General features: G+C 52.2%; 1 protein-coding gene across 1 annotated transcript in view; it reads right to left on the bottom strand.

The window, feature by feature from the left end:
- Positions 1-10,001, bottom strand: part of DNM2 (dynamin 2) — a 58,199-nt gene that overhangs the window by 29,651 nt on the left and 18,547 nt on the right. Inside the window, exons 7-10 of the mRNA XM_011995041.1 lie at positions 6,845-6,980; positions 5,327-5,394; positions 4,567-4,705; positions 2,207-2,293 (exon numbers count right to left, since the gene is read on the bottom strand). Of these exons, the coding sequence (XP_011850431.1) occupies positions 2,207-2,293; positions 4,567-4,705; positions 5,327-5,394; positions 6,845-6,980 (430 nt within the window). The remainder of the gene's footprint in view (positions 1-2,206; positions 2,294-4,566; positions 4,706-5,326; positions 5,395-6,844; positions 6,981-10,001) is intronic.

Genomic DNA, 10,001 nt, shown 5'->3' with positions numbered 1-10,001 from the left:
CACACACACACATACTTAAGCTAGAAAGGTAAAGTCTCAGGTAAAGAGCAGGGCTTGCGAGTCCACTGCACTTGCTGAAACTCTCCCTCCCTCATGTTTCTTGTCCTCTGCCCAGGATGAAGTTGGTCTATGGGAACCATGGATCCAGGCAGCTCACTGGCTTGGCTCCCATTCACAACAGGCCAGGCTGCTGGGGAGGAGGGGCTTGGATGCTCCTCACTGGACTCCCCTGGTCCTGGGCCAGTCACTTCTCCTCACTGCACCTTCAAGTTTCCAAAAATAAAGTAGGGCAAGGCACCCGGACTTGTCGGCCCGCTGGAAAATGCCAGGGTGCTCCGTCTGTGGGAGCAAGCGTGGCTGGTTTAATAAGGCCTGAGTCCCCTCAACCCAGCGCTCTCAGATCCGGCCCGGGAGCATGGCAGGTGAGCACCAGGGGCTGTGGAAGGGCCAGCAGCATTCTCACTAACAGTAACAACAAAAAGAATCAGACTCTTCCAGACTTTTGGTACAATTTCCAAGCTACAGCAGCTCTGAGGCATAGGCGCACCGGTGCCCTGAGGGAGCAATTGGCCAAATCAAAACTGGGCGCCTCTCTGCAGGACGAATGAGCCGATTTCATCCCCATCAACGGCAAGCGGAGAAGGACCATTTTAAACACAGCGACATAACAAGCAAGTGCTTCATTAAGCTCTGGTTTCAACAAACAGTTGTAAAAAGAACACAGAGGACAACTGAGAGAAAGTGACTCAAAACAGATCCGGAAGCGGCGGCTCACACCTGTCATCCTAGCACTTTGGGGGGCCGAGGCAGGCGGATCACTTGAGGTCGGGAGTTCAAGACCAGCCAGGCCAACATGGCAAAATCCCATCTCTACTAAAAATACAAAAATTATCCAAGCGTGATGGCTCACTCCTGTAATCCCAGCTACTTGGGAAGCTGAGGCTGCAGAAGAGTGTAAGGATGGCCCGGTGCTTAGTGGGTGACAGTCTCAGCTGCAAGGGGAGGCAGTGACTTCGGGTGTGTACTTGCAAGCCTTTGCAAGAAAGTGTTAAATGCTGAAACAGAAAAAGCAGGCTGGGTGTGGTAGCTCATGCCTATAATCCCAGCACTTTGGGAGGCTGAGGCGGGCAGATTGCCTGAGGTCAGGAGTTCAAGACCAGCCTGGCCAACATGGTGAAAACCTGTCTCTACTAAAAATACAAAAATTAGGTGGGTGTAGTGGCATAGGCCTGTAGTCCTGGCTACTTGGGAGGCTGAGGCATGAGAATCGCTTGAACCTGGGAAGTGGAGGTGGCAGTGAGTCGAGATCGTGCCACTGCACCCTAGCCTGGACGACAGAGCAAAACTCTGTCTCAAAAAAAAAAAAAAACAAAACAAAACAACGAAAACACACACACACACACACACACACACACACACCCCACACACACAAAAAGCATCCCAAACACCCTCCAGCAGGCAAGTGGAGGCCCATGCTGTGCTCCATCCATTCCCTGGAAGACTGCTTAGTGATCAAGGCAGCAAACTGCAGATACAACAAACAACAGGCTTGGCTCCCAAATGCACAACGCTGAGGGGAGGGAGGGAGGGAGGGAAGAAGGGAGGCAGGAAGGGAGTCAAGAGTCAATGGGCCTCACACTGTGGGAGTCCACTGGAAAGACTACAGGATAGGGAGCGGACTGGTGGTGGCCAGGGCCTGGGGATTTCCTTTGCTGCTTCTTTTTTTTAAGAGATAGGGTCTCGCTCTTTCTCCCAAGCTGGAGAGCAATGGCACGACCATAACTTACTGAAGCCTTGATCTTGTGGGCTGAAGGGATCCTCCCACCTCAGCCTCCCAAAGAGCTGGGACCACAGGCATGTGCCACCACGCCTGGCTAATTTTTTAATGTTTTTGTAGAGACAAGGTCTTGCTGTGTTGCCCAGGTTGGTCTCGAACTCCTGGGCTCAAGCAATCCTCCTGCCTGAGGCTCCCTAAGTGCTGGATTATAGGCGTGAGTTACTACACCCAGTCTGACCTGTGGGTTTTTGAGGGGTTGACTACAAAGAGGCATAGGGACAGGGATTTTAGGAGGTGACAGAACCGCTCCGTATCTTGATTGAGGTGAGGGTTACTTTGCCATATGCAGCTGTCAGCACGCACGGAACAGTACTCTTGACATTTACTGCATGTAAATTATACCCAATAAAGAAGACAAAAGGCCAGTACCTGGTCCTTGGTTCTCCCCTCCCGTTCCCGGATGTAAGTGGTGACGATTCGCTCTGTCTCCTCTCGTAACCGGGGGTAGGAACTGAGCTGGGGGAACAAGCAGAGTGGCCGCGTTGGCGGGGTCCTTGTGGCACGGGAAGCAACACGAACCACACAGGTGAAAAATGTGGAGGGGGGTGGGGAATGAGATATGAGGGGGCCCACCGAGCCCACACCTTGCTCCTGGCCCCCAGTGAGTCCAGCTGGGAGCTAAGAGCAGAAGAGTGGGGGCGCTGTGGACCGGAGAGAGCAGGAGAGCAGAGCTGCTTTTCCAGCCAGTGGCCAGGAGGCAGGAGGCGGCATGAAAGCAGAAAAGCAGGGACGTGTTTGCCACCCAGGGCTTCAGGGCACCCCCCTCCTGCCCAGCACTGGGTGAGAGCAGGAACCCTGAAGGGCCTCGCCAGCATGAGTGAGTAGCGTCTGCTCTAGAATGGTAAGGGGGGCATCTGGGCCATCAGCCTCGGTGGGAACTCCTTGCAGAGAACTACTCCTGATCGCTGTATCTGTGGCACCCACCCCCCAAATGCACCCACCTCCCCAGGCTTCATCTGCAGCACCAACTTAACCAGACCTCATGCACAGGGGAGTGCCATCTTCTGCAGTCTGGGTCAAGCCCATGAGTTGGGGAAAATGGAAAGGTTACTCTCAGGTGGCCTAGACCATGAGAACACTCAGGGCTACACTGATGATGTGTTTCCTGTGTTTTGCTGTTTTGGTGCTGGCTGGGAAACCCCTTTCTCTAGGGGTTCCAGGAAAGGGCACTGCTTAGTAAATGCGATGCGTTTGGCACCATCAAAGGCTGACCGCCCCCACGGGCAGCCACAATGCGTGTGCGATGCCACTGCCCCCATTCCATCTGCCAATGCAACGTGGCGACATCTCAAAGTGACAACTGGTACGGGGAAGGGGGTTCCTGCCGAGGCTGAATTTTCCAGATGCTCGGGTTGAGGCTGACACATGGAGGGGGAGGAAGGGGATAAATGCGGAGGTGAGAACGAAACCTGTTACCTTCTCGGCACACTTTTTAATGACCGTGGCCAGCTCTGAGACCACGAGATCAACACACTTCAAACTCGGCTCTTTGAGTTTTACAATCTGTTTTTTCACAATGGCTTCAAAGGCCATGTCGGGGGTGAAGAGCCCCGTCCTGGGTCATGTGGAGGGCAGGACGAGGCAGAAAGACACCCAGGGACAGTGCAGGCCACACACGCAGGACAGGAGACAGAGAGAAGAGAAGAAACGAGAGTCATCTGATTAGTCCATGCACGGGGGAGCCTGCGCCCGCATTTGCCCCGGAAGCTGCTTCGGATCAAAGAGGTCTGGGGTTTGGGGGTGTGGACTTGGTCTGGGGTATAGTTACAGAAGGGCCACGGGGGGTTGTCATTGCACAGACAGCCAGCCAAGGTGTGCGGAGGCCTCTAACGTTCATGTCCATGACACCTGGCTCTAGGATGAGTATTTTCCAACCTGTTTGGGCTGTTTTCCCCCTCCCTTTTCTAATCGAAGAAGCTTAAGCAGCAAATGTGGGCTTTTCCAGACTGAGAACAGAGGGGCTCAAGCAGAAATTCCCTGGCAACCCGGAGCGCTGGGGACACTGTGGTCGCGCAAGCACAGACTGCCCACTGGGAGGCATTTCAGCTGCTTGGCCAAAGCGTGCTGCCCTGGGAACCAGGCCCGCGGCGTTGGAGCGGGTTGGGGGAGCCCGGCGTGTCCTGCCGAATGGAGGCAGTGGCTCATCGAGGGCGCATAGAGGCACTGTGACTGAGTGGATCCAAAAATGGGCTGCCCCTGGGGGACAGCATGGGGTGCAGGGTGTGGCAGGGGCACTTAGGAGCCCAGCTGGCTCTCATTATGTCGCTGGCATTCGGGCCTTTCCCGGAGCTGAGGGACAGAGAAGTCGGTGGCTTCAGGGAAATCTGCGAATGCCGGGCATTGGTCAAGAAGGGGCGACAGCCAGGGAGCTTCAAGGAGCTCAGCCTCCAGCAGTTGACGCGGGGGGTCCCTCTCTGCTTCCCAGGAGGCAGCAAAGCAACAGCCCAGTGAAACCCCAATTTCATCAGACACATGCTAGGCTTGGTATCAGGGTCCCAGGGACAACTGTGCATCTATCTGGCCAGTCCAGGAGGCCTGGCACTCCCCTGTTAGGCCCAGGCCGACATGCTCCTGTCCCAGCCTCTGGGGAGAGGCCAAGTTCACGGACACGAAGCAATATGGGGAGAAAAGGCACCAGTGGGGGCCGATGAGGCGCTGGGAGCCTGATACCAAACCCCCGTACCCCCGTTTCCACAAGGTCAGGAGTCACCCTGCCGAGGGAGCAATACCTTACTGGTACACTGCCTAACTGTATTGATTAGCTCCTGGATAACCAGGTCGACACATTTCAGACAGGGCTCTTTCAGCTTGACGACCTGCTTTTTCACAATGGCCTCGAATGCCAAGTCCGGGGTGAAAAGCCCAGTCCTGAAACCATCCAGACCCGGGGGCAAGGGAGATAAGTCAGAGAGAAACAAAGCATGGTCAGCAATTTCATCGGCCCTGGCCGGGTCCCCAACAAGGAACGAAGGTTGCGTCACGTGTGGGGCCGGACGCCTGAGTCCACTGCCCGGAAACCCTCAGGGTGACCCGAGGACCCCACGGCGATGGAAGGGCAGACACCTGTAGCGACTACCTTTGTTAGAATAAGGAGGGGACCCAAGAGGCTCACAAGGAACCCGTGATGGGGACTCATGCTGGCTTCCCAAAACCCTGATTCAGTGCCGCCCCGCCCCTCCCCAGGCACACCTGCAGTGAACTTTCTTAGTTTAGCATGAGGTTCACACCAACCGACTGGGCAGGAACCAAGCCCTATTTGGTCAGGAGCCACAGACAGCCCTGAAGCCTGCGACAGACGCAGGACTGAGACACATCCCCCGTCACGTGCCCTTGGAGACCCACAGGGAGGGGCTCACAGCTACTGAAAACCATGCAAGAGCCCTCTTAAGGCCTAATGATTAGGGGCTCAGAGGTTTGGGCGACCCAGTTAGCTGGGGGGTGGCACCGCGGAGAGGAAGGGACAGTGGTGACTCTCCTCGTGGAACTTGCCTGACTCCATGGATGTTCTTAATGGCGTAGCTGATCTCCCGTCGTAAGTCCTTCTCATCAAACTCCATCTGAGAAGAGAAACCAAGCACATGCATGGAGGTACCTGGGACGCCCCCATGGCAGGCGTGCATCTGGGGAACATTCTCTCCCACGTGCAGCTGTATTCACAAGGCGGAATATTTAACTCGTCAGAATTTTACAAAAAAATTGAAAACTGGCCAGATACAGTGGCTCACACCTGTAATCTTTGGAAGGCCAAGGCAGGCAGATGGCTTGAGCCCAGGAGTTTGAGACCAGCCTGGGCAACATAGTGAGACCCCATCTCTACTAAAAATACAAAAATTGGCCAGGTGGACTGGTGCACGTCTATAGTCCCAGCTACTTGGGAGGCTGAGGTGGGAGGATCATCCGAGCCCAGGAGGTCGAAGCTACAGTGAACTGTGATTGCACCACTGCACTCCAGCCTGGGTGGAAGAGCAAGACCCTGTCTCAAAAAAAATAAAAACAAACAAATTAATTAAAACCCAGTTTCAGAAAGCCTGCCATGAAACCAACACTCTCATTATATTGGTGGGAATATAAATTCATGTGAACTTAGATTTTTCAGACTATCAGTATGCACTACCACACCTGGTTTTTTCTTTTTTTTTTTTGAGATAGCGTCTGGCTCCGTCACTGAGGCTGGAATGTGGTGGTGCGATCTTGGCTCACTGCTGTATCCTCTGCCTCCTGGGCTCAAGTGATTCTCCTACCTCAGCCTCCCAAGAAGCTGGGACTACAGGCATATGCCACCACATCTGGATAATTTTTGTATTTTTAGTAGAGATGGGGTTTCACCATGTTGCCCAGGTTGGTCTTGAACTCCTGGGCTCAAGTGATCAGCCCCCCTTGGCCTCCCACAGATTACAGGTGTGAGCCACTGCATTTGGTCTTGCTCCTCTGATTTTAAAAACTGTTTTTTTTTAAAATAAATAAAAAAAAAACAATGTTATGTGCTTATTGTAAACAGTATAAAACTTCAAGCAAATCATAAAAAAAAAAAAAAAAAGAGGAAAAAGTCCTAAATCCTAGTGCCCAGGGCTGACATTTTTGCAAACATCCTCGCAAATACAAAGAAACACTTGTAGACATCCGTGTTCAGTTTCATACATAAAGATGTTGTATGTATCAGCTGAGTGCTATACTGCACATGCTGGCTCCAATGCCTATGTTTTTCTTTTCTTCAATGACATGCTTGGGCCATCTTCTCATGTAAATTTATCTGTATTTTCTATGTATTTTGCAAAGAATGTACATTGGCTTTTGTCAGAGGAAAAACACAGGGGTTTTCATATTGTTCTACCCCAAACCTCAAAGCTTAGTGTCGGGAAAGGAAGGCCATGGGGCATCTCATCCAGGCCACACCCTGCCCACCACAGGTTCAGGCCTAGAGGTAGGAGCTTGAGACCTTATTGCCTGGGAGGAGGCCTGGCTGGAGGCCAGCAGGAGGGTGCCTGACCCAGCCCCCGGGGGCGCTACCTTCACCAGCTCAAATGGGAACCGCTCGTGGAAGATGCGATTGATTCGGGCGCCCCCGGAGAGCTCCAGTGTGTCCACCTGATCTCCTGAGCCCTCGATCCTCTTCTCAAAATCCACCCCAAACTGCTGGACCATCCTATAAGGAAAAGGAAAAAGCAAGCATCAAAGCAGAGGTTTCCACACTGCTCTGGAATGATGTTCCAAGTCAAGCCAAGGTTTACTGTTCTTTCACCATTCTTCAGCAGCAAAATGTCTTCTGTCTATGTTAAAACAAATAAACCAAATTCAAGAGCTCCCAATGGCAAATGCTGGCTACGAGTCAGGCTCAAGCTAAGCTTGTTTCGACTATTCACCCATTCAATCAAAGAAGGCCCACTTATTCCTCTCACTTTGCAGAAGACAGGAGAGTTCAGGAGTCAAAGCTCAGCACCTCTGCCCTGATTTGCAGGATGCAACTTGATTTGCAGGATGCAACTTGATTTGCAGGATGCTGGGAAGGAAAGGTAGCCACTTCCGAACAATTCAGGTACTTCTGCAGGTTCCTGCCACTTCCCAGCCTGCTGGGCTTGGTCCTACCCCACTGATGGGATGTAAGGCCTTGGACAGGACTTCGTCCCTCTAAGTCTCGATTCCTCATCTCCAAAATGGATTGAGGGTAACAACATCTACCTCCTTCGTGGGGACTGAAGATGTTTCTAGATCTCATTACCTCCAAGAAGTCACTGATCCTAAAATGCACTGTTATTTTGTGTGTCCGCAAAAAAAGAAAAAATGCTGCCACGAATGGTGATTCTGCAGACACCTGGTTTCACACAAGTTAAAATGCTTTCTTGGCCGAGTGTGGTGGCCCACGCCTGTAATACTAGCACTTTAGGATGCTGAGGTGAGAAGGTGAGAGGAGGGCTTTAGTTTGGGAGTTTGAGACCACCCTGGGCAACATAGTAAGACCTCATTTTATTAAAAACAAACAAGCAAACAACGCTGGACACGGTGGCTCACGCCTACAATACCAGCACTTTGGGAGGCTGAGGCAGGCAGATCACCTGAGCCCAGGAGTTTGAGACCAGCCTGGACAACATGGCAAAACCTCATCTCTACTGAAAATACAAAAACGAGCCGGGTGTGGTTGTGCATGCCTCTAGTCCTGGTTAATTGGGAGGCTGAGGCAGGGGAACTGCTTGAACCTGGGCGGCGGAGGATGCAGTGAGCCAAGATTGTACCGCTGCACTCCAGCCTGGGCGAGACAGAGTGAAACCCTGTCTCAAAAAAAGGAAAAAAAAAAAACAAAAAAACTTTTCTTGGTAAATTGCTTAGACCGGGCCTGGCCCTTAAAAAGAGTCTCTCAGCATTGCTTATTGGCACCGTGAATAGTATAAAAGTAAGATGATCTTGTTCGCGTTTTAGTTTTCCTAAGCATTCCTAATTGCTCTCCCTAGTGTACTGGGCTGTCTCCCCTCATCAGTTTCACCCCCGAAATTCATGATCTATTGAAGTACCTGGAGACTTGCCCCTAAAGGGGAGCTGCTCAATGGTGACCACTGCCAGGGCCACCAAGGCTGGGCTGCCAAAGAAAGGGGGTCTCCCTTCATACCCCAAGTGGGAGAGGCAAGCACAAGCTGCCCAGATTCCCAAAATCTCTTTCCTCACATGAAGCAAAGGGTGCGCACATTTAATTTCCTTCCAGGACACACACAAAGGCCTACATTAATGCTTCACCCGGAATGGGGAATTTGTTTTTGTTTGCGTTTTTCTGAGATGGAGTCTCGCTCTATCGCCCAGGCTGGAGTGCAGTGGCACAATCTCAGCTCACTGCAACCTCTGCCTCCTGGGTTTGAGTGAGTCTCCCGCCTCAGCCTCCCCAGTAGCTGGGATTGCATGTGCCCGCCACCACGCCCAGCTGATTTTTGTGTTTTTAGGATAAATGGGGTTTCGGCATATTGGCCAGGCTGGTCTCAGTCTCCTGACCTCAAGTGATCTGCCCGTCCTGGCCTCCCAAAGTGCTGGGATTACAAGCGTGAGCCACCGCACCTGGCCTGGAATGGAGAATTTGAATTGTGGACCAAACCAGGACCAAGGTTGGCAAAGGTACAGCACTCAACTAATGACAGACAACAGACTGGGGAGGGGTTTGGGCAAGGATGGAGACTCTGGAGACCTGCTCTCAGCCACAGGGGACAAAGCACACCTGGGCACCAGCCTCCTGGGGGCCCTGGAGGTGATTTACGGGCCCAACCCTTGCTGCACAATCAGAGTATTCTGGACAATTGTGACTGGCTGGTCGGTGTCCCATGGAATTCGGGTTTAATCCTGCCCCCCTGTACCTCGGAATGTGCTCTTAGTAACATAGTGAGACTTTGTCTCTACAAAAATAGAAAAATTAGCCAGGCATGGTGGCACACACCTGTATTATTCCCAGCTACTCAGGAGACTGTGGTGGGAGGATCACCTGAGCCCAAGTGGTGAGCCGGGATTGCACCACTGCACTCTAGCCTGGGCAACAAGGCAAGACCGTTTCAAAAACAAACACATGAGGGCCGGGCGTGGTAGCTCATGCCTACAATCCCAGCACTTAGGGAGGCCGAGGTGGGCAGATCACCTGAGGTCAGGAGTTCGACACCAGCCTGGCCAACACGGTGAAACCCGTCTCTACTAAAAATACAAAAATTCGCTGGGCATGGTGGCGCATGCCTGTAATCCCAGCTACTCAGGAGGCTGAGACAGGATAACTGCTTGAACCCAGGAGGTTGCAGTGAGCTGAGATTATGCCACTGAGCTTCAGCCTGGGTGACAGAGCGAGACTCCATCTCAGGAAAAAACAACAACAACAAAAAACCACCAAATACATAAATAAAATAAAATGAAAAAATCAATTTTAAACACGTACGTACGTTCCTTAACCCCTCTGCTGGGGTCTGTGCCCTGCAGGAATCCTCGCCTGTACAGTCACAGATGAACTTACAAGCATCTGTTAATGCAAAAAAAAACAAGCAAACCCCTGGGTGTCCCCTATGGGCATTGAGATACATGAACAGTCTGTGGGCTGCGCCAGGCAGAGACAGAAGGCTCCAGGCTTTGCTTTAACAAGAAGAGAAAAGCCAAGTGCAGAATTCAGGGGCTGGGGGATGTCTATTACCGTAATTCCCGTTCTGTTGTAAGG

This window comes from Mandrillus leucophaeus, unplaced genomic scaffold (assembly GCF_000951045.1).
Source record: "Mandrillus leucophaeus isolate KB7577 unplaced genomic scaffold, Mleu.le_1.0 Scaffold112, whole genome shotgun sequence".
NCBI lineage: Eukaryota > Metazoa > Chordata > Mammalia > Primates > Cercopithecidae > Mandrillus > Mandrillus leucophaeus.
Note: the sequence above shows the minus strand (reverse complement) of the source record. Positions and strands in the feature narration are given on the sequence as shown.